Source organism: Rhamphochromis sp. 'chilingali' (assembly GCF_963969265.1).
Source record: "Rhamphochromis sp. 'chilingali' genome assembly, chromosome: 8".
Classification (NCBI taxonomy): domain Eukaryota; kingdom Metazoa; phylum Chordata; class Actinopteri; order Cichliformes; family Cichlidae; genus Rhamphochromis; species Rhamphochromis sp. 'chilingali'.
The window spans coordinates 15,402,801-15,427,976 of NC_137935.1; the positions used below are offsets into that span (position 1 = coordinate 15,402,801).

Consider the following 25,176-nt stretch of genomic DNA (forward strand, 5'->3'; position numbering starts at 1 on the left):
TACATTTGAGTCTGTGTTGCTTTGTGTCTTCTTGAGTTTGCATGTGTCCCTCGAATGGTGCATATGAGTGGAAAAGAGGGCCAGTGGTTAAAGGTTGGCAGTGGTGCCACACCAGCTTTGCACTTAATGAATATTTGATTAAAACACTGCCTTTCAAGTCCCTCTCAAAGGCTCTTGTGCTTCAAAGCTTCCAGATACAATGTAGTAGTTGGTGGTGGGGTGCAAAACAGTCAGTGCTGTTTGCTGACTGCTGCCTTTTTCTATATTCTCTCTTTTTTTTTCTTTCTTCCCCTCTTCACACCCGTTTCCCCTCCCTTGCATCTCTTTGTCTTTGTTCTTTCTGTGCTCTCTTTTTGTGAATGTTTCTATTCTGCAGGAAAACACCTTTTATGTCCTCTCTGATGGCCGCCTGTGCTTTTTGTCTTTAAGGGAAAATAAATGATTTGCTGCATTTCACTGTCATTATTGTTGCCATTAAATGATTTTTTTTTTCTTGTCGCATGTAAGTGGTTTTGAGCACAATGACATGGTAAAAATAAGGTATTCTGAGAGTGCGAGATTTTCAAGGTTATTTGTTTACCCTGAGAAGAAAGCAGAAGTCCAGGGCTGTAGATAGGACAAAAAAGAATAAAACTGAAGGATGACGTCCAGACTTTATCTTCTCTGACGCACTTGCCCTCGGTGAGACATAACATTACACATTCATGGAGTAAATGCAGTCGTCTCTGCTGTCTCCTCGCTTTTTTTCTCTTTTTCTTCTCTCTTCTCTCTCCATCTTTTTCTACTTCTCCCTTTTAATACTATGGTCTTCAACCTTCAAAGCTGAAATAGTTTTTGTTTGCTGTTTATCCCGCGTCTTTGACTTTTGACCTGAGAGCAAAGGAGTTTTTTGTTAGTGTGTACCCACAGAGTGATTTATAGTGCACCTATATATGACACCTTTTTCTGCCAGCAGTCTTTAGAATTTAACTATAAATAACTAAAAAAATAATAATTTGCATTATCATTAGTAGGAATGGGTATCGTTTAGGTTTTATCCGATACCGGTGCCAAACCGGTACTTTTGAAACGGTGCCGGTGCTTAAACAGTGCTCGAACCGATGCTTAAAGAATAGAGAACACAAACTTTGTCCAAAAACCTCTCATGTTTTTATTTTTAGAAGTCTCTTTTTTTTCTGCAAAATGATAACCAAGTTAGCCTTTTCTGTTGATACAGCATACCTCCTTTGGTTGGAACCAGTGCTTAAACAACGGAAAACACAAACTTTGTCCAAAAACCCCTCATGTTTAGCTGTTTTTTGTTTTGTTTTGTTTTTTTGTAAAAAGATAACAATTTTAGCCTTTTTTGCAGCTATAGGGCATATATAGTATCACTCTATCAAACATTTTTTAATCTGTAGCTCTGCTCTAAAAGAACGTACGTACCTGGGCTCGCCTACTATCCTTGGAAAGGTAAAATGATTGGCTAGAATCCAAAGTGTGTGACATCTCAGGAAACAAAAAGCACCGAAATGTGCGCTGCTTTTCGGTCTGGTTACTAACGTTTATGTCAGAACCGGTGCCGTAATGGCACCGGATACCGGTACCCATCCCTAATCATTAATCAGTCTCCTTCAAACACAGAAGAAAAATGGATGAGGTGTAATACATAAGTTAAAGTCACAGATTGGTCAAGATGACATTTCTCTTGAAACACATTTCAAACTCCACAGCCTCTCCTTACTAATGGGACACTTTCAGCCCACACCACAGAATAGCTGTCAGGCAGGGTGTGCCGTAATGATGCTGCTCTCTGTCACCAAATGTGTTGACGTGTTTGTTGTAATGGCCCTGTCGTCGCGCGTTACTGATATCTCTGTGCTCCCTCAGATCTTTCTATACGACTGCACTGAGGTGTCACCATTCTCACTGCTGTTCTTTGGAGGAGACATTACCATCCAAAAAGACGAGGACCAGGAAACCATCGCAGTGGACCAGTGGATTGTCTTTAGATCCCCTGCACGCATTGCTCACCTTGTTAAGGTAAACGACACACACATGCACATCAACAACACATCTGTCTTTTTGAAATTTCTTTTGTATTAATCTCTCCTTCCTGTCTGTCCTGCAGAGTTTAAAGAAAGAGCTGGATTCTCTGCTGCAGGACAAAATTTGTAATCCTGCTCCTGTAGACTGGCAAAACCGTCAATCCAAAGACTGTGCTGTGATCACAGCCATCATAGACCTCATCACGACCCAGGAGAAGCCCACAGGCAGCAGTAGGGGCTATGGCAGAACGTGGGCTTCGGCCCCAAGAGGAGAGCATGTTTACTTCAATGACGAAGATGATGACGATGATTAAAAGTGGATAGAGATTTGGCTGTCTCTGAAAAGAAGATGCCATGAAGTTACTGCCTGCGTCCTTGGACACAGGGTCTAGTTGGATTATTTATGATAACCAGCTGGCCTTCTTGATGGTTCTGCTTGATTGAAATTTTGCTGCTCCTGAAGGCCAAATACAGGCCACTGCTATTAAAAAGAAAGGCAAAAAAAAGGCCTGCATTTGATTCCCATAATTTTTTTTTCACCTCTTAGATCAAAGGACCAGTCTTTCTCTGAATTCTTTCTGTAACTTTATCTTGTTAGTGAACCTCTTGTTTGGATAAGTTTATTTTCACCTGTTGCCACAGGCCTGTGCAATAAAGAGAAGGTGTACCATCATGCGGCTTAACTTCATCCGCCTTGCCGGGCTGAGATGTGGAAAATCTCAAATATTGCTGGTTTTACGATGAGAGAACATAATTTGTTCTGAGCTTTAAGATCATCTGGGTAATATGATATTTCACACCCTCGATTTAATAGCTCCAATCTGAGAAAGGTGCAAATGTCCAGAGGATTTATCTGATTATCCTTCATTAAATGTTCAGAAAGAATGTAATTTATTGTCCCAAGTTTTATTCCTAGAGTGGTCTCTGCTGATGTGTAAAAAAAAAAAAGAAAAAGAAAAAAGTCATTGATCAGACTAAATGATGGGCAATTCAGCTTTTATTAGGAGTTGCTGATTAAAAATATAGAAGGCTGAATAATCAAGTTGCTTCAATATAATCTGTATTTACGAAAACATACATTACACATTTTAAGCCGTTTTACATATTTACATGTACAAAGGTAATTTACACTAGATACAAGAGAGGAAATGACTTAAACAAGACCGGCTCCTGCTTATGTGTGTGGTGCCAAAGCTAATGTTCCCTGAGAGCAAATGCAAAGCTGTTCTCTTTGAAAGTCTGGATACTTGTGTCCTTCCTCATGGCAGCACTGCCGACCGCCATAGCTTGGTTCGTGTGGCTCAACAGTTATGGTTGTCATTTGGACTGAGTCCAGAGCAGTTGGCTTGATAGATGGTGTTATCTTCATCCTTTGACCAAGTCATTTTTCTTCTTTAGCTGGGCAACACTAAAAAGATGACTCATGCTGGGCAATACCATTAAGAGCAGGGCTGTTCTCTATCTTCCGATCTTGCCATCAGCACACAAAATTAATTTTACCATCCTTCTATAACACAATAAATATGAAGGGGTGGGAGGGTGTACACCCAATATCAGTGCCAGTCCACGCCATTAAAGCCACCTGTCTAATACTGTGTTATACCACATACTTAAACTACTCTTTGGGCAGTTTAAGTATGTGTCAAAGCAACACCTATATGAATGCCACAGACAGCTCAAGATGATTTTAAAGTTGTAGCTGGCTGCTGCATATACCTGTGTCTGAGACCGATCTTGTGTATTTGTGCTTGTAAAATATTTCAAACAATCAGAATCATTGAGTGAATGGAGCGTCTAATAATATTTGTGACATGAATGAATCATTGATTCATGATGGTGGCATTAACAGGAGACAAGAGGGTAGACAGACTACCTTCTGTTATGCACTTAACCCATAAGAGAGAGGAGATTATATACAGATTACTTTGTTTTCAATATAATTCAGAAAAAAAAAGAAAATGGATTCTGCTATTTACACAAAGTGCCTTAAGCTTCAGACAAATAGCCCGTCTCTCTTTTGCAGCTCAACGTACACCACTTTGTATTCTGTTGCAAATATTGTCATAGTTTCACATGCCATCAGAGGCTGATTAAACACTCACAGGAGTTTCCACATTAACCCACACACTTTACATAAGCTGCCAATCACACCCTCCTTCCTTATTATCACTTTCACAATCAACAAGATGCTGGCAAAGCTTCAATCACATGGCCTGAGAAGCCTCATTAACAGAGCGCATGCCAGGCTGTTGTTAGTTTCACACAATTTAGCCTGTTTTACCTCTTACAGTATTACTGTACTCTCATTTTAATTGCACATTATAAAGCGTATTCTTTGTAAATGAACAACAACAACAAAAAAGCATTTACAAATTTCATACCAGCTATTGCTGTGTGGTAGGGTGCTAAAAAAGCAGTGACTTTGGCTGTGGGTGTGAAGTTTTACTAACCAGGCTAGGGAATTAATCAGTGTGACAGATCCCACTGTCAAAATGTCCCACCTGCACAGAGACAAATCAGTTATTAGGGAAATCCGTCTTCCACGTGTTTGTTTTTAGTCTTTCCTTTGAAACTTAGACAGTGTGGCTGATATTTATTGATGATTGTGGCTCCATCTTTATTCCACTGTGAGGGCCTAGCAGCCGCAAGGCTCTCATAGATGTCCAGTTGTCCCCTGGAGACAGGTCAGTGGTATGGTTATTGAACTCATTCGTCTGAGTTCAGTGCTTAAAAAGGCAGGTCACTGGTGTGTTGAGGGTTCACTAATGGCCAGGGAAAAGCCCCATGTAGGTTAAGCAGTCTGCTCATCGTCCTGTCACACATTAGTCTCAAGGCCCTGCAGGCGGTCCATTCTCTGCATGTTGCGTTCAATAGTGGCCTGGCATGTAATTGGTTCAGCACACTCGCTTAGAAACCATCCCCTCTCTCCATCACGCAGCCGCTCGCCTTCGTACCAGCCTAAGAAGAGAAACTGGCTTTAAATGAAAACAGAAGAATGTGTTGTGTGGTACTTTATGCTTTTACTGGCTCTTCTTTTTTGGTTCTGTCTGTTATTTAATGTGAAAAAGGCTTCCATGTGTTTGCACAGATGTGAAACCACATCTTCAAACAGGTATCAGATCCATTATGTGGAAAAAGTAAATGCAGACTTTGAAAGAGAGATGGAGAGTATGTAAAAGTAAATGATGAAAGGAAACCGTTGAAACAGGAAGGTGGAAAATGAGAGGAATATTAAAGAGTATGAGTGAGGATATATGAAGATATGAGGGAGGCAGAGAGAGCTGACATACCATCTTCTACAGTCTGCCAGACAAGCACCACATCAGCCACCTGCAGAGACAACTCGTCTGGCTGCCTGGCGGTGTAAGTTCTGATCATCTCCACCTGCATGAGATCTGAAAGAGCACATCTGAATCATTTTAGAGAAGTCACACTGGCACTTTAAATATCTTTTGACAGGCTAATTTCAACCAACTCAGCATGAGGAAACTGTTTCAACTCATAACCACAAGGTGGCGCAACAGGCTAAATAGAGAAGTCAGGACAGAGCGTCCATGTGAATTATGTGTTGTGGAAACTCACTGGTTCGGTCCTGAGTCTTCTTATTGTTGTCATTATTGTTCAGAGCACTGATCCACCGAGCACGCTCATTCCTGAAAGAAAACGTAATGGCACATGAGGAACTATTAAAGGACTTTATAGTGTTCCCAAAGTTTAATAACACCACAACTCTCAAAATTTTGCTCTACTATGGGAGTTCCTCGCTGCTTTAATTTCAGTCGAAGATGCTTTATTGTTCAGATTTTGTATCATAGATACAAAGGGCGGTCAGAATCAACTTAAAGAAAATAAAATGAGGTGGAGTTGCACGCAAACAGCTTTACAGGCTAGTGTGAGCCGCACAGGAAGCTTAGTGTTCCCTCGCTATCCTCTGTCCCGTGTTATTGAGAGGGCACAGAGGTGTGTTTTGTAGTCAGAGGGAACTGAAGGGAACAAGCACAAAGGCTTGTTCTCAGAAAAGAACTGCCCTGCTTTGCTTTGCTTTTTTTCTTTCTTGTTTGAGTTTCACAGCGAGGAAAAGTGGGCGGAGTTGCACAGATCAGGTTCCATGAAAATCCACCTCTCATTTCACCTGTTCTAAAGGATTTGGAAAGGGAGAGAGGATGAGATAAAGAAGCCTACGGAAATGAACCTGCGGGGGTTTGCTGAGGCCCTCTGTGACTCAGCACTGCTGGCCCTGGATCTTGCAGATGAGAACAAAATGCACAATTGTATGGACCCTCTTCACAGGGGCCTCAAACGGGACGTGAAGAGACGAAGCCCATGAGTCAGACATCATTACTGCATTTCAATCTGTTCTGGTTCTTTTCAGGGGGGAAATATCTTGGCCATGTCAACAACTAACTTGACAATGATATAGGTCAGTAGAGATTGGATAACAATTACTTTTAATAAAATCGTGAAATTAAGAGAACGGGGCGTACCCACACTGCAATATCAATGCCTGTCACACGGTGTGACCTTTGGATTTGGTGGATACATTTCATAACGATCAACTGTTGAACCAATCACCTCTCTTTATCACCTGTCGGTGTGCTTGAAAGCAACCCTGCATTTTTGTCACTTGATGGCCTTTTTAAAAATAGGACAGAGTTTTGCCTTTGTTCATTTCTGTGCTAAAGATGCAGGTTCTTTACATTCATTCGAGCTGCTCTGTGGGGAAAGACAGCTGTTAGTTGTTGCTTCTGACAGCTGGAGGTGCATGCCAGATACAGATACATGTGTGCAAACAATCACAGCAAGTCACCTCGCACTAAAGCTGCTGAGATGCCTGTTTGAACCCACTTTCATTTATGGGTTCAAATATAACAAGCACAGGCTCTAGGCGAGCATCATAAATCCAGAGGACTTTGTTTCACTCCTTTTCCATTGTAAAATGTCTTTACATATTACAGATAAGAAGAAATGACTGCCTCTTTCTAATCTTCCATCCCCTGACAACTTCAGCAGCACGCTACTGCTTTTCATCTTTACATCTTCTTTCCTTCCTGTCAGTTTGTTTACTCCGATCGCTCCTGTTCCCACCCTTAACTGACAGTATTTGGGTACAATTCCTACTTCTCAGACTGAAACGCGGCATATCTCAGCACGGAGCAACGCAGCCAGGGAATTTCCCAAACCAAGGGGAACAATCTGCAACTACTTTTTTTTTCTTCATTATTATCACTTAAAATGAAAGTAGAAAGAGTAAGAAAACCAGAGTGCAACAGGAATACAGTCTCTCTGGTAGAGACCGTCACATAATCTCTGCTGCTTTGTGTTGTAGCTGCATATCTGACAAGCAGAACTGTTTTGCTGCAGACCTCTGTAGCGTCTCTGTTTCACTAATAGAGAAGAGCTATTCACTGACGACGAGACACAGCATCAAGGTCATGGGAAAGACACGTTGACATGAGCACAGCAAACAAAAGGATACACAGAAAAGAAAAGAAAAGAAAAGGAAGAGGGCACAGACAGAGAAGAGGAGAATCATAAACACTGCCACAGACAGCAAAACAAGCCACACTGAGGTCCCTGTGCCATCTCAAATCCAGCTGTCTGTGTGAATTCCTGATGCATTACATCGCTGCTAAGGTTAGAGGTCATTGTGTTGTATGTAAGCTTCTTAGACCTTGCACAAAATACTCAAATTAAACTAAGGCATCAGCTTAAAAGGTCGGCAGGTAGAGAAAAAATGAACTGAAAGCAGAAATAACCACACTGACAATAACAGTCCATTTCCACAGTTTCATTTCAACAAAAACAGACCTGCCTCGAGTCAGAATGTGTGGAATTTCCCTTTGGAATATGGAGAATATAGAGAAGGGTTTTTTCTTTTTGTTTTTTTTAATGTTTGTATATTTGTGTTAACACTCATTAACAGATAAATCATGCACAGACCTGCATTTTGTCATTAGCACTTTTGTGACAGTGACAGGAAAAGCAAATCAAGTCCCTGCCCCACCCTATCCAGTTAGCAGCTGCATGTCTAGGCTTTCACTTTGGAAAGATTAAAAAACATGATTGGGACCAACCTCATCCAATACGTGTAAACGATGTATGAAAATTATTTGATTGCACTGCCTCTTTAAGAAACTGCCTCGTACCTTGCTAATTATTGTATAATATTTCATTATGTCAGTCATGTGAGTGAGAGCCACAAAAGAAAAATGTACACATCGACCTGTTTTAGTGTTTGCATTCAATCTGCTCAAAAGATGGTGACTTATGTTGGAAGATGTCATTTTCATAGTGGTTGTTTTATTTTGATACTGTGGCATAATATTGTGTGTAATATTAGGACATTTAGTCAGCTATGATGGAGGGAACAAATGTTTAAACTGAACAAAAATGCTTTTTGGGGCTCTTCCTGTGCTGCTTTGTATCCAGTATGAAATGAATAGTGGATGCTTCATCTTTTCTTATTGCATTCACAGGCTGCACAAACTGGCATGCAGGCTACTCGATGAGAACCTAAAACTGTTTTTTGTCATGCAAATAATGTCAGAATTTTATTTAAATGGAACATTTTCACAATTTTACGTCATTTAACCGAGTCTTATAGATAAACTAGTACTTTCAAAAAGTTTCTGCATTACTGTTCACCAAAATGAAGATCAAGTCACCCGGGTGAACAGAATTATCGAACAATATTTTATGGACTTGTGTTTAAAATTTTTATAAAAGTGGTTAAGTTTATATTCTGAGATCCTGTAGTCATGTTAATGTCCACTGTGACACCAGTTTCCGAGGCCCAGCATCTATTTATCTGTCTTATTTGCTTCATTTAGCTCGTAAACAGGCTGGCTAATGAAACAACACTGTGTGTCAGGCTGGGTTAAATCGCCAAATTGGGATGAATGAATGGAGGAAAAGGAATTTATCCACTGATTTAAAAACAAAACAAAGCGAAGACATTGGCTGCTGTTGAAGTGATGAGACAGGACGGTGAGGAAGAATCGGGAAGAGTTAAGTTGCAGGCAGGGGGAAGGATAGTCGTGGGAAAAAGCCTGCTTGGCAGTGGATTGTTGCTAGGCAACAACTTCAACAATGACTAGAAACCACTGTAACAATGGACAGTTGCCAGAGTGCCCCCCCCCCCCCACCTCTCTTCTTAGCTCATTCAGGACTACAGTGAGTGAAGCGCTGACCCTCCACATACATACCCACACATCTCATCATCTGAGCCAAGGGCCCCAAATACATCAAAAAGGGAGTCTAGGGGGTTTCCGCAACAAGCTATACTACATAGAGGAGGCACTCAGATTGGGTGGGGGATCACAATTATGCATGCCAGAGTAGTAGGTCAAGGCATCAGCAGGCGGTGCATTTAAGGAAGTCCACTGAATCTGCCTCCCGTGCATTCACACATAGTACTATTACATAATACTACTGCAGATACTTTGCCAGGTTTTTGCACTTAGTAAAAGTGCAGAAACAAATCATTTAAAATGAAGGCTTTTGTTTTAATGACGTACTGTGTGAGGTGTCGTGTTTTGGAAACAGTCGTTTTTATTACCCAATAATCTGTTGAATATTTTCTTCATTAATCACATCATGTTTAGTCTGCAAAACGATGAGCCGAGTTAACAAGTTTGTGCTCATTTGGAGATTATTCTCAAAATAGCATTTCAAGTTTAAAGTCATTACAGTTGCTGCTGTACGTACAAAACTCCTTCTGTAGATGGAGTTGGTAAAATATGTCGACCAACTTTTCAAAACATATATCCTCTTGACTCCATGAGGATATAAAAAAATAAAAATTAAAAACTCAGTATCGTTGCATCTGTCCACTGCCAGCCATTTTATTTTGCACTTCCAAATTTGTGTTGTTTTTCCTGCTGACTTGATGCAGCTTTCTGCACCATATCTCCAACGTCCTTACACTTATCACCACACTGTGTTTATGTGCTTAAAGAGAAATTATTTCCTCGTTACTAAAACTGGTTTATGAAGCACTGATTTCAGTAACTACTCTAAACGAGGCATTTTGTAGAGAGTTTAAGCTTTGGGAGTTGTTTGACTTGAAACGACCACTTTAATCTCCATATTTCAACTTTATTCTGAAACTGATCGATGTGTTTTTCTTAATTTGGCACTATTACCTCTTCTTAGACATTTGCCTCCCATACAATAATTAATAAAGGCTCAAACTATCACTGAAACTAACAGAGACTAAGCTAAAACTAAACATTTTGAAACAGTAAAAAATTAACTGAAACAAGCAAAGTTACTCTGGAAAAACTGAAATTAAAGTGAAAGCAAAAAGTCAAAAGGAAATAAAATAAAACCAGACCGGTCTCTCACATATGGATGCTTAAAGCACTTGTCATTTTAAAATTCGCTTGGTTAATGTTTTGCCGATAACAGTCATTATGAATTACTTTTAAGAACCTAAACCAATGTTTGGTGGGGAAACAGGCTCCTGGTAGACAAATTTTTGACTTGCAACTGCCACCCCCCAAACCTCTTAATGAGGACTTTAGAGAGAATTGTTATCGCTCTGCTTCTAAGATTACAGCCGGTACGTCAGTGACACCTTGTGTGCATGCCTCTGACGCAAGAGGTGTCGGCAGTTCGGCAGAATCTGCTACCCTGAGCTGAGAATGGTATTAGGGTGGGGTTGTAACTTTAGAAATAACCAAAAAACACTCATCCAGTGTGAAAACAGATTCATTTTCTGTAGGTCATCTAACCCTGGAACTTTAAACCCTCGCACTTATTTGCCTGTACTGGCCAACTTCCATCAGGACTGAAAAATAACTATTAATCTTTTGAATGCTTGACTTGATGGCTTGCTGTAAGGTATCCATGTTTAGTTATTGCTGACTAAATCCAGGTTTAAACATGTAGTATTTTTATCAATAAAATGTAATTGCACACCTGTAGTCACCAAAACAAGGCAATAATATTATAAACAGTAAATGGTACAAGTCGAAAGACATTTTTAAGGTTGCAATTTGCAGTGTAGACGTGCCATATACACAGCCTACACAGAGAAACCACAGCTTCTGTAAAGGCAACAGACAGGGAGGTTCTCTAACTACACAGGAATGAGGGGGAACCGGCCCCGTACATATGAAAACACTCCTTACAGTATCAAACCACAGCAACAAGATGCGTGCGCAAACGCCTGTGCATTCATCGAAGTGCGCATGTGTGCATAAGCTGCAGCTCCCAGTACTCAAAAGAACAAATAAACCTTGCAGGAAGCCCAGTGCATAGCTGATCCCTTTTGTTTGTGTGGGTTATACAAGCAGCCTTTAAATATTTTTGTTGTACTAAGACACAGAATCCAAAGCTCCAGCTACACTGACTGTATTTGTGAGTAAATATTTAAGTGGCACATGCGACAAATTTCTGAACCAACCCCTTAGACTATAAATAAAGAGAGCCGCTTCTATTTAGAATACATGATTGTTTTGTTGACTTTATTCCAACCCAATCATCTGATACAGCCGGTCTGTTTCAGAGTACAACTCCAGACAGTACGACTGTATAATGGAACAGCAGACTTTATTTAACAGTGCGCCCATCTCTTCCTTAAGTAACAAAATATCCCTGTGACTTGTAATGGTGCAAAAAGAGACTATAAAATAAGAACCATGAATCTTCTTTGCTTGAAGTTAAAAGGTGTATTGGAGCACATACAGAAAAGATAAGGGAGCAGAAATTTGATCCAAGCTCCCTCGCAGAGAAGAGTAGACATGCTGGTCTTAAAATTTTAAGAGATTGAGCCTTATTGTGTGGTTCAAAGTGAAATCACACGACTACTCTAGTTTCCCAAAATGATGATAGAATACACATGAGTGTTTTAATGAGAGTCAAAAATGACTCATAGTTCCTTATCGCCATGCCTCATAAATCTGTGACAAGTGAAATGCAAGTGAAACGAAAACAGCACATTTAAGAGGGACAAAGGTTACAAAAAAAAAGCACTTACAGCAACTCTGTTCCAACGATCATGGTCACCTTGTCACCAGAGCAGTTGCTAGGGAAACTCAGTCGAAAGAGGTGGTTGGCGCCAGCTTGCCGTGAGCTCAGCATGCTGGTGGTGCTTCTGATCGGTGACCGGTTGAAATCGCTGGGTTGACAAAAATCCACACTGATCTGATTCCTCAGAGCGTAGTCTATGACAGTGTAACTGTCCTCACTGACAAGAAAGACAACAAAGTGATCATTGCATGAAAATTCAGTGTACTTAGTCCACATCACTTACAAAGCAAGCCATACAATTCTATGAATCATGAAGTGGGAAAGACTGTACTATGGTATTTAATGAAGAAAATGTTCAATTATCCCTCAGATTTGGTTCCAATCAAAAGTCCAAATGTGCAACTGTCTATATATCCTACGACTGCACTCTGTTTTTGCTTGTTTAACTGCATGCCTACATTTCCCACGACTTTTTCAAAAAATCTAGTAGCAGCTGCAGTTGGTCAGAAACATCTGGAGCTGATTGTGAAACACTGCACCCCTGACATGGCACTGAACCTGAAGAGAAAGTGTGTGTGTGTGTGTGTGTGTGTGTATTCATAGTGTTAAGGAGCTGAAGTCCAGCTCATGTTTTATCAACCTGAGACTGAAACAGCAGCCAAGCCGAGAAGCTACTGGACAGCAGCTAGCTTGTGCATTACATAAACTCAAACAGATGCCAGCAGTGAGCACGTCTGACTTATACATGATGTAAAGTGAGTGCCAAAGCCAAGCAGCAGAGGCATGCTCCATGGATTTTCCACACAAAACTCTGAAACTCACGGTTGTGACTTCTTTGAGAATCCAGTCATGGTTGGGAGGCTCACAAGGTTTAACCGACACCTACTCTCCAACTATCACCCACAAGTTAAAACCTTTTTCCCCACTACGTAACACTTCTTGGAAGAGGTAGCTTTAAGAGACACTGCACTGTGTGTCTGTGTATAAGATGGATGTAAGACAAGCACAAATCTAACTGTGACTAGACACTTCTCACAACTTCTTAAAGGAGTTGTTTAAAGGAATAATAATAATAATAATAATATGATACCCACGGGAAATTTGCATTCCTGCAGATTTAGAATGCAATTCGTGTCTATAGAATGGTGTTAGTTAGCTTAGCTTAACAAAAGACTGAAAATGAACTAATAAAAGTCAACTTTTCATGATTACTGGTTAGATTTTTCATACTTGTCAGATATTGAAAAATAAAATGTTCTCTGCTGAGCATTAGAGGTATAATTCGAGTGATTACAAAAGCAGGATAATCATCTACCATTATGTTGAGTTACCCTAAACAGTCCCTTTATCGTTCCAGATTCAAAATGTGCATTTTACCAAAACCTATTTTTAACTATGTAATGTCAGTTTTAACCTCTGTTATCTCCTATGCTCATTGAGGAATGGAGATTATATTTGAGGAAGTCAGACTGCCACTGTTGACAGTGACAGGCCTGCTGCCCTTCACGACTGAAGGAACATGAATTATGTGAATATTTCTGCTTTGCCTGCATTATTATATTATATTATATTATATACTCTATTTATCTAAAAAAAAATGCTTTTCCTGAGCTCTCTGACCTCGACATGCACATTAATTGTCATTTCAACACTTATCCAGGAATGGGGATATGAGCAAATGCAACAAATAGAAGCAGGAAAGTGTTACTGATAAGAGAAAAGTAGGAAAAGGAAGAGAACCCTAGAGGGACAGACAAAGAGTGACAGGATGGAGGCAACAGAGGTGTGTCTGTGTGTGTTTGTGCGTGCGTGCGTGCTTCAGCAAATTTTCCAGTTATTATAAGATATTTTGAACCCTTTATCGTAAAGCTATATTGTGACAGTTATTTCTCAAGAGGGTCTGGTGCTCTCCATTTAGAGCTATTCTGTGTACGTGTATGAACACATTCCTGTATGTGTGTAATTTTTAAAGAAAAAAAAATTGAGCATCAAAAGCTGATAAAGGCCCACCAAACATTTGTTCCCAGCTGTCTGTAACTTGTAACGTGATCTGGGCATGCCTATGGGCAGAATGGATAACGGAAATAACAAACGTCTTTCAATTCCTACACAGATTTTTTTTTCGTATGTAAGGGTAAAGCCTTTGAATTCCACTCAGCTGACAAACAAGTTAAGCTGCATTTCACTTTATCTTTTTTTTTGGCTGAAAAATTAAATCGATGAATTTAATCACCTAAAACAATCTAAGATAATCTTCAAATGTGACCATTAATTGCAATTAGAGATACTAAAATAGTGTTTGGAATTTGAATCTCTTCAAACACACAAAAATGAAGCGTTAACAAGATAAAACATCAAACACGCCATTAGCATCATTAGCTTTTTGGCTCCTGACTGACCTACAGGTGAAATGCCTGGAATGCCATTGACATCATGACACTGGGAATGCGATGGGTGGGGAAACTGCATGCTTGAGGTTTGAGTTTTTTTGCATGTGTGTCAGATCATTGCCAAATGGCAGATGAATTGAGGTGGGGAATCGCCGTGATATGCTTTGTCAACATGTGGGAGAGAAACGTTAAATTCTTAAACAATTTTATAAAGAAAACCCAAGTTGTGGCTTTCCTTTTCCTGGACACCCACACACACCCCCACACACCCCCACACACCCCCACACACACACACACACACACACACCCACCCTTCTAGTAGCAGGAAAAATTCATTATCACAGCTGTAATAAAGAACAAACAGTTCAAGAAACAAGCAAAACTAATATAAACCTTTAAAGACATGTTGAGATAGAACTCCATGTAAATGGATACGTGCCCACACACAAAATAAGAGTATAATGCTGAAAGCTGAGCCTATGACCCAAAAAAAAAGGAGAATAGACTAGACACAGGCACATACAGCAAAAAACACAAACAAACCATAAGATCAAGAGGAAAAGAATGAGAGAAAAAAAGCAAAAATAAAAAGAATAGATGGAAATCTCAACATGAATTAATGTTTAGATGATGCCCAGCATTTACACAGGAACATGGGGGGGATGAGAACGAAGCCAGCTGGAGTGTTATGTAAGTGTTCCTGCGAGCCAGAGTCCAGCAGAGCAACACTTTACCAGTGCATGACACAAGGCCCAGCCTGACAAAGGGATGGTCCATAGTTTAAAGTCAATAAAACAAGAAGATTGTCTCGTCTCTTCTTAATGGCTATATTGTCCTCTCCATTACAGATTTAGCAGTGGGTGATGTACAAAAACAACTAACTTTTTTCAGATATCATGTTTTATGTGTGGAACTGTACAAATCTAAGATGATTATAAAAATAATAGTGAACATCGGTAAGCACACAGCATACTAAAAACTTACAAACAGCTTAGTTACTTTTGAATACATGGAGTCAAATGACAGGCAAACAGATTTAGCCTTTCTTTCTTCAGATAGCACAGGGTTATATATACACTCTCAAATGGCTCTAAGGTCATGCCTATGCTTTCTCTAGCCTACTGTGTAAGTAAGTGCTTTGGCTCTGACCTTTTCACCCCTTTCTTGTGGTTTTGACAGAATCCTAAAAATGTTAAAGTGAGACAAGACTGAACTTGCAAAATATACCACTCAAACTATAAGTCTTAATTTCAACAGAAAAGGCCATTCTGCCATTATACCTACAAGCGCTTGTGATCTAGGAGTGCCTGGATAGCCTTGTGTGCCCCTGGTGAGCTTTTGTTTGGATTACTGCAGATGGAGTGCAGCAGAGTAGCGTGCCACAGCTGGACTTCAGCGCTCTCCACAGTACAAACCAATATTATAACAGCTTCCCCCATCCAAACGTACGCACACACATAAATACACACTGTGATTCCGGAGCCCTCCCTTTTCCCGAATCCGTCTTCCAAACACAGGCTTGACACCACACACTGCTGGAGTCTGCTGTGGCAGATCAGATTCCCAGAAAAATATCATATGGAACGTTTCTTTTCTTTTATACAGTTCTGAGGAATTCTTAGTCTGCGAGTGGCGGGATTATTACTTCCAGACACTAAGGAGATGGCCGGGAATTTTTGTTTTGGCAAAAACAGACAAGCAGGCGCACGCATGCACACACAAACACACAAATGAAAGTCATATCAAGGATGTCCTCTTTATAGCTTTTCTTTTTCTTTTCTCTTCTCCATGGTATTGCCTAAAACTAGAGGAAATAGGGGAAGAGGAAAGCAGACTCACTGACGGGTCTGACAATAGAGCAGGTTTCACAGCTCCAGGTGATTCATGGCAACAAGACATGTCAAGAGCCAAAAAACCTCTCATAGTGCCAAATAGCAACAGGTTCAGGTATCTGCACCTGATCTACCTAAAAACACACGTGATAATGTTGCCAGGGTGGAAGTGCAGTCTACATCTGCGGTGGCATCAAACTCCTTTAACGGTCTCTAAACCCTGCTACCAACACTTCTCGTGGTTTGCTTTCGGTTTGCACAGAAATATTGTTTTGCTTTGTTTTGTTTTTTTAAACAGGCTCATTTCCCAGGACGAGTTCAAACATGACGACAGAGAAGACAAATCTACACACCCTGCACTCAGGATCTCGGTCACATACAGTGCTCACACGCAGTGAAAACCTGAAGACTTACGGTTAAACTTTCACACTCAACATGCCACGACATGTGAATTATGAGCAGAGCCAGCAGACCAAGCTCAAACTCACACCAAGTAAATCAGATGCAGACCCTCCCATGCATGGCCTGGCAGTTCTCTACAACTTCGACGAGACTCACCTTTTCTTCCTGGTGACAATGAGGACGTCATTGAAGAGGAAGAAATAGACCTGCTGCCGTGATGTTCGCTTGTAAAAGATGTTGTTGTCCACAAATGCAGTCAGTTCCCCTCTTTTTACCATCCACCTGGAGGATGAGACCAGGGGGAAAGGCTAGAGGAGCATAAGAAAGAAAATATGGTGAACAGGGGAAGATGGTGAATCTAATTAATCAAAGAAATTTTAAAATGTCTGTAATGTTGGGGATGAACAGCTGGAGAATGAAAAACGGTTCACTAGGCATCCGTGCGCTCCAAATGTGCCAACAGCAATTTCCCACATGGCTTACGCACACTTAAACCTACCAAACCCCGTGTTTACTGTCGATACTCATGACAATACAGGGGTGAGTTCTTCTTTTTGACAGATACGTGTACATACGTGTTAGCATGCACCACTTGCTAAATATGATCAGCAGATGTGGCCTATTAGCATTAAAACTGACTGTGATACACTTAGCATACAACTCTATACAAAAACATGGTGGGTTAACACTACCACCTCACAGTGAGAGGTACATGAGTCAAACCCAGGCAGAGCTGTTCTGTGTGGAGTTTGTATGTTTTTCACAAGCCTGCACGAATTTTCTCTAGAAACTCCACTTTGTCACGCCATCAAAACACATGTTATGTTAATGAAGCCTAACTGGGACAAGCACACTGTTACAGTTAAGGGTGACAGACTAGCTCTTTCCTCATGTTATTTCCCTGCAGTCTCCCATAACAGGAAAGCCTCAGTGAGATGTGTTATCATTGACCAGTTAGTCTTGTGGTTAGTCAGCCAGGTTTTCTTGAATGTGGTGGAGAACATAGGAGCAGATAATGTCATGGGAGTCTTTCCAGAGGGTTGCCGTTCCCTAACTGCCTTTGAACTCTAGTGATATCGGTGCATACACATCCATCACCAGTATCTGTTTAACCCTAGAACTACTAGGGAGGGTCATTTTGACCCCATGCTGCAACAATAGCAGTAGGAATTTCTTGAAGAAAGTAAGTTGTAAATTTTTCTCAAATTTTTCCACAGTGTGCATCCCTTTACCTCCTCACACCTGAAACCCATTTGACTCAGCTGGTCTGCTGCAGATTTCACCGTTCGCTTACTTGGATTAGTTCTCCACACTCTGTACTCTGCTCCGTTCAGCTAAAGTTGCCGTAATGCTTTTCACAGCCAGCAACTCATCCAGTTGTCCACGGGTCCGTCCTCCACTCTGCCACGGCTCAATAACCATCCCCGACCCATTCAGCTCTGCGATAATTACTTGCCTTTTATCTAACTACAGTTCCCTTTATATTCCTCTAGCAACCTTATCTAGCTAGCTCTAGCAGCCTTCATAACAAAGTGTATGAATGATATGTCTGTTGCTAGGCAACCAAGCCCGAAGCAATTAAAAAAAATGTATCTTTCAGCAGTTGAAGGTATAATTTTTCTAAACTTTTATTTTCTCTTTTATCCAACTTACTTCAGAATTCACTATGTGATGAACAAACCTGTTGTACACGTACAATGACAATAAAGGGCTATTCTATTATTGTCATTTGTTAATCAAAAATATTTTTGCTTGCCAAAAAACTGAAAAAACCCACATACCTTAATCTTGAACTCCAGTTGAGAGTTGATGGTGTACATCATTTCTGTTCTCTCCATCGTCCGAGCTCCTTCATTGCACTTTCTAACCACCTATTAATGCACACACACATAAAATGTGTAAAAACGTCAACATGCAGGCACTCTGCTTGTCATTTCATATCCACATATCAAAATTAAGAGTACAAGAAAGCTAGATTAGCTTTTTTTGCATAGTAATTAATCATTTCCTGTTGTGGCTCACAGTGATACAACAGAACAGGAACTGTTACTCTAGTTTTACAAACTAATTGTCTAAATAATAACCGTACGTCAATAATAATTTTGTTAAATAATTTAACAAAGGTGCAAGCCATTAACATTGAACTTTTGTTTAACAGTGCCCTCACCTTGCTAACTGCTTGTAAAGCCTTCTTACAAGCTTCATATTGCGGTGAGTCTTTGGCTGTCTTCTGACAAATTGTCTGTAAAACATGGATTCACACAGGTTGTATAATTAAAAACACACATTAAAGTCATTAGTTCACAACAACCCACAACAGCTCACTGGACTCATGCACGTCACTCTCAGCAGCCTGATCACATATTGAAGCTGTGGGAAGAAATGAATGGAAACCAAACTTTCTCAGGATCCAAACCCTCCAAATGTAAAAGCATAAACCCAAGAGGTCCCTAAGGAGACAATGACGGAAGGAAGAGAAGAGGGGGATAAAAGCAGAACAAGCGAAAGGAAGAAAGGGAAGCAAAGCAAAAATGGAATAATGCTCTGCCAAAGTAAGCATGAAAGTGAAGAAGAAGAAAAACATTACAAATCAGTTAAGATTATTAAAGAATTATGTAAGGTCAAAGAAAGATCTTTAACACTAGAACAAACCATGTGTTGACTTAACAAGGGCAACACAGATAAACAAACTGTTGTGCAAGAGGCAGTCTTGTAATTCCTAAGCTAGCCCTGCTGTATGTTTTCAGTGCACTTACATCCATGAGCAAGGGAAGGCGAGTGATCCTCTGCATGGGCAGGATAAGGAAGGAGATCATGGGGAGGTTCCTGCAGTCAGGGTGGCCCTCTATCCTGGTCAGCACCTCCTTAAATGTTGGATTCTTGGAGCTGTATGGGAATAAGGAGGCAGATGCAGCACTGGGTGAAAAAAGTGAACTTGGTCGAGGCAAAAGTGGAACAGCCATGTTGGATCAAATCCACGAATGATAAGATAAGAGCGTATATGTGTGTGATTGCTCGGTCACTCACACCAGCCTCTGCAGGGTCCTCTGTTGGTAGACCTCATTGGAACAGTATGTAATATATGGATCAAAGCTAGACTGGGAATGCTTGCAAACGATGTCAGTGATGTCATCGATCACTATATTCTGTTCATGTTTTTTCTCCAGTTCCTTGAAAAACCTAGACACCAAAGTGGAAGTGAAAGAATAAAGGTTAGTGTGACTCACTAACTTGAGTCATTCCCTACTGAGGAATAATATAGAATAGTAAAATGACAACGTCCGGTAGACAAGGAGAGCTGCCAACAACTTACTTCTAAAGTCACCATAAGATGACAAAAGAGGAACTCTCCACCACTTAAAATAGACATAGCAAGCCATTAGCCATAACACAGAGGCTTTTCCTCTTCCTGAGCAGCAGCAGATGGCCATTTCAAAAGGCATGCCACATGTCCAACTAAGGTGATAAACAGGAAACTTGCACAGACACAGGATGTGGACCTTGACCAAGCTGGAACAGGTTCCTGCTCATCTGCAGAAGCACCTCTAGAGCCTTTAACCAGACCCCCCATACCTACTCCACATACACACACAGTGACTATCTATGGAAAAAAAAAACTTTTTGTGGCTATGTAGCCTTGTGCCCATGCCTGACCCAGTACGCTTAACCTTTTGATGAAGGCATGTGCACACGAGATAACAAAAAAGAAAGAAACACATGCTAATTCACATCCTAAACGATGTATTTGGGACATTTACAGGTCAAAGCTGTTCATTCTGAGGCAAAGCATCTCCTGATGGATGTCCTCAGGAGGATCGAGGTCACGGTAAATGAGTCAAATCAACAGTGTAAAATAATTTAATTATTCAAACTTAGACCTCTAATCGAGGATCATGAGTGAAGTCAAGTGAAATGAAATCTGGTCTACCTCCAAGTGCAGAAGAATTCCTCATTTTATACACTGCGTCACAGATGCTGCATTAGGAATACAGTCCGATTTATGAAATGTGGTGGGACTAAAGCATGTAATAGCCCGAGAACACAAGTCAAATATAATCAGTAACACATCTGCATATAAAATACACAACAGCCCTCCTACTTGCTATCACACACAGACTACACAGAAGGCTGAAAATAGATTGATATTCAGGTATGTTTTAAGATAATAACCTCAAAGCTGTTCCTAGTAAAGCATCTGGTTTAACCAGTGCTACAGGGCTCTGTGTATCTTAAGATCTGCCTTCCCAAGTATCAAGGGTAGTTTCTCATTACTGTGTCTGGCCTGTGTGTAAGATTATTCTCAAGAAATTCAAACATATTAGTATGATGTAAAAATATTGAGGAGGACGTATGCGTACTGGAGATGCACCAGGTATATGTGTACTATATACCAGGGGTGAAATCTTCCATGTAAAGTTGTAATCTTCATCAAATGTCATGAATAACTGGTAGTTTCTATGCATATGTGCACACACACATCTCACTGAGCAGTATTAAGATAATTTGGTTGTTTTTGCATTTTAGCCCCAAACCAACAAGCGCCCTAGGAGACTGGAAAATGACAGCATAATCTCATTTCATGCTCAGATTTTTTTTAATCTGAGATTTTAATGCAAATCTGATTAAAGAGTCAAACTTGAAAATTAAACATCAGGATTATCATATTCAAAATACTCTTGATTTTGAAGTGATTTACTTAAAAGTATTGTACATCTTGTGCTAATTGTGGTCTTAACCAAAGTGAAATCACATGTTTCTAAAACAGGTGAAGGAAGAAACAGGACTGCACTAAAAGTGAACAGTGATTTGAGAGAATTTTACCATCATATAGAAACACTGATGTGATAATATTAACAGGCTGAATTGCAGCTGAACGTTCAACCTTTGTCATATTGATATCATGGAAAGCGTCTAAGAAATGATGTCATATCTAAAAGTGGCCTCGGAGATAAACTCGAGGAAGAGCAACTGGCGGCCAGAAACTGCTCTGCCAATCATTCGTAGAAATAATGGAGTCGGATCCACCAGAGTAATTGCTGAGCCATCACAGTTTTCATCAGTCTCAGCTTTCATGGCCTCTCATGCATGATTGTTTCCATCACTTTATACGATTTTTGGAAGGTCATGCTACGTGGCCAGGAATGTTATTAAACAGTGAACTATAAAGTCATGATGGACAGGTAACCTCAGAGGATCCATAGCAGCAATTTTTCATAGACGCATAAAAAAACCCCAGACATGCTGCCTGTTTCAGTGCTTTCAATCAGTGAGGAATGTTCACTTTAACAATGCAACCATAATTATGAGGAAGACTTCTTTGTTCCTTGTCGTTTCACTCAATTTGCCCCTTGCTTCTTCTCCATGTCTGCTTTTCGTCAATCAGCATGCGACTTCACTTACACTCGCATCCAGAAAAGAGCTCAGCGCAGCGTAAACACAAATCCTTTGACAATGAAAACAACCCTTACTGAAGGGAGGAGAGTAGCTGAAAGTCTGTATTAGCATACACTGGATAGTTAAGCATGCCAAATTATCCAGCTAATTAAGCAAAACCAAGGTGATGAAAGACACCTGAAGCCTAAAAATTAAACAACCAACCAATTCCCCTAAATCAGTGATGCCAAACTCTTTAAATCGTGGGCCACATGCAGCCTACTTTGATCTTAAGGGGGCCGGACCAGTGAAACTCCCCTTTGTATAAATGTAAAAACATTTAACAACACATTGAAAATCTTTCAGGAAAAGCAAGTGCAATTGCATGAATAAGTCTCAGTTTTTTTTTAACATGATAAAGAAATGCTGCTGTACTAAATGAAAGAAATCTGTCAGCAAGAATAAATAAATCTGTAAAATTACAGAGAAACTTCTGATAGCTCACCTGTAATCACAAAACTGAAGATTTTTGTGAATTCATAAAAAAATGTACTTTTGTTTATTATTTATTTATTTTACTGTGGACCAATAATAATTCAGTTCAATTCAATTTTATTTATACAGTGCCAAATCACAACAACAGTCGCCTCAAGGCGCTTTATATTGTAAGGTAGATCGTACAATAATAGATTCAGAGAAAACCCAACACTCATATGACGCCCTATGAGCAAGCAAGTAGTAGTAGAAAAATATACATATTCTATAGTAGATAGAAGTGAAAAAACTGGAACTTTTATGGTATTTAATTGTTTATCTACTAATAAATTACTTTAGTGTAGTACAAATTACTATGGGGGGGGGGGGGGGGGGGGGGGGGGGGGGATGGGGGGGTCTTTATCAGTAGGCCAAGCTGTAAAACAACTTAAAGTCTAAAATCTATGTCCTCCTTCACTTTTCCAAAGCCATTCAGTGGGCCGGACAGAAGTCTTTCCCAGGCCAATTCCGGCCCCTGTGTCTTATGTTTGATACGCCTGCTCTAAACCAACAAATTCTTTAAACCAACAGCATGACTACCAAATATGACGACGAATAAAGGTGCTCATCTGATAACAAATGTACTTACAAAACAGCAACACTCACTTTTTGCTAGCCTCACAGACATCAGTGATATTGGAGAACAGGTGATGGTGTTCAGTCTTGGTCATGGTCTCCCTGAGCTCTGGAGAATCCTTGAACATGCGGATCAGGATCTCGAGACTGTGGAGATAGGAGTGCTCCGACGAGATCACCTCAAAAATGGCCTAAGGAGGAGCAAGAGACACATCAACCGAGAGGAAACATAAAAGTCAGATATATGGGATTCTGTCATCCTACTAGGTCCTGGTAACGATGACCCTGGGTTTCAATCACATGAGGTATGCGTTTAAACTAATTACACATCTAAGTACTTAAAGTATGAATCGGAAAAAATAACTTAAAATGAGCTAGAAAGAATGACTCGTACCTCTTGTCTTTTGCGTTCTTCTTGACTTATCTGCTCACACAGGCCACTTTTCTTAACCTAAACAGAACAATAAGTCAGAAACATTTCTTGCATCATTTTTGATAGACACTTGTTTAACTACATGCAATCAGAGCACAGGTGTAGGCTGTGGCTTTTTTTTTCATATCTAAGAAGCACAAAGAAAGGCAGTCTTTGCAAGAAACACTACAGGAGTATCGAAATTTGTTGGATCCAAACACTAAGATTAAACAGGAACCACTTCTGCTCATTTTGAAAGTGGAATATAGCTGAAAGGAAACTGCATTGGTATGTGGCTGGAGAGCTTTGGTCGAAAGATGTTTGAATGAGAATGAAACAAAGCAACGTTTTGAAAGGGACTGGGTGCGGAGTGCTATTGAATTAATCAGCCTGTGGCTTTGTCAAACTGAATATGAGGCTGAGTAATAAACACCTTCTTTCGTTACACCAGATTTAATCAATATGACCTGGGGCTCAACCACATTATACTTTACCGATACATGTAAGTAATGAGAAATCCTGAAGATAGTTTCCCTTACTTGCACTAGCTCCTCAACCCATTTTTGTGCAAAGCAATAAGGAAGAGATACTCCTGCAGGAGTATCTGCCCCACAGCTCTCCAAACACTGAGAACAAATAAACCTGAAGCAGGTCAAACACACACTATTTGATTTCTTTCACACATACAGCCATCAGTGTTACTAGATATTGCTCCTACTTTCCTGGCAGCCCATTTTTGAATTGCTCTGTATGAGCAAAGAGGTTTTATCCAATTGAGCATCGTCCTTCTCTGGTTGAAATTGAGCATAATTAATCAGGTGTCATTATAAAATGGCAACTATTTATTCCTTTTTTCCACTTGATCAGGTTGCCTTCAGGTAATTTAGAAACAATTGCGCAAGTTAGCTCCAAAACAGCCGCACCTTCTGAAAGCGTGAATGGTAATTCTTAGAACCATGATAATTCTGGGATGTGACATTTCATCAAAAAGATGAGACACTGATAGTAGAAGGGTGGAGCTGCTCAGATTCAGGATTAAGCAAGAGTCACAAGATGACAACTTGTACATTCGGTTCTCGGCTCCACTGGAAAAAAAAAAAATTCCCGTCACACCAGGACAGTGACCAATCACACAAGTATTCCTGAATCTGTAGGGTGAAGAAAATTCTTCAGAACTAGATCACAGGCTGAAGGCTCTAACGCATTCACAAAGACGAACAGCTGTAAAGCAGCTGTGATAGAAAGAACGCTTACTTTGCCAGAATCCTGGGCAGTCTGTGCCCAGTTCACTTTAGTGTCTGGCTGACATAAATATAAACAAAACAAAAAGTCTCTCTACAATGTTTTCAGCCTTCAGTCCAATCTCCTACTTATTATAGACCATGTGCAGACAGTACAATCCTCAATTCCTCAATCTGGGCTATGGCCTGCTTTTGCTCCCACACGTTCCATCTTCTACCAGTAAACAAACAGATGGGGCTGCATTAGTAGAAAGCTAAATTAGCCAATTCCCCTTATATTCCTCTGCTGCTCAATTCCAATCACTAACTACATTATGTAATGCAAAGCCACCACAACTCTCCCCGGAGGCAACATTTTAGGCATATTTGCAGTCTGACGAGCGTACAGAGTTTGCCAACATATTGGCATTAATC

At 40.3% G+C, this 25,176-nt stretch overlaps 2 protein-coding genes across 6 annotated transcripts in view; one reads left to right on the forward strand and one right to left on the reverse strand.

The window, feature by feature from the left end:
* dhx36 (DEAH (Asp-Glu-Ala-His) box polypeptide 36) overlaps positions 1-2,868 on the forward strand; it is a 30,336-nt gene extending 27,468 nt beyond the window's left edge. Inside the window, exons 25-26 of the mRNA XM_080890027.1 lie at positions 1,870-2,022; positions 2,111-2,868. Coding sequence (XP_080746153.1) covers positions 1,870-2,022; positions 2,111-2,341 — 384 coding nt within the window. The 3' untranslated portion in view covers positions 2,342-2,868. The remainder of the gene's footprint in view (positions 1-1,869; positions 2,023-2,110) is intronic.
* Positions 2,869-3,017: 149 nt separating this feature from the next.
* Positions 3,018-25,176, reverse strand: part of LOC308401692 (rho guanine nucleotide exchange factor 26-like) — a 29,228-nt gene continuing 7,069 nt past the window's right edge. For all 5 annotated transcript variants that reach the window (XM_080890032.1, XM_080890031.1, XM_080890028.1 and 2 more), the window contains 11 exons: positions 23,504-23,560; positions 23,140-23,300; positions 19,654-19,806; positions 19,383-19,512; positions 18,794-18,868; positions 18,408-18,497; positions 16,783-16,934; positions 12,010-12,219; positions 5,610-5,680; positions 5,318-5,422; positions 3,018-4,985 (listed from right to left, as the gene is read on the reverse strand). In XM_080890032.1, the coding sequence (XP_080746158.1) occupies positions 4,843-4,985; positions 5,318-5,422; positions 5,610-5,680; positions 12,010-12,219; positions 16,783-16,934; positions 18,408-18,497; positions 18,794-18,868; positions 19,383-19,512; positions 19,654-19,806; positions 23,140-23,300; positions 23,504-23,560 (1,347 nt within the window). In that variant the 3' untranslated portion in view covers positions 3,018-4,842. The remainder of the gene's footprint in view (positions 4,986-5,317; positions 5,423-5,609; positions 5,681-12,009; positions 12,220-16,782; positions 16,935-18,407; positions 18,498-18,793; positions 18,869-19,382; positions 19,513-19,653; positions 19,807-23,139; positions 23,301-23,503; positions 23,561-25,176) is intronic.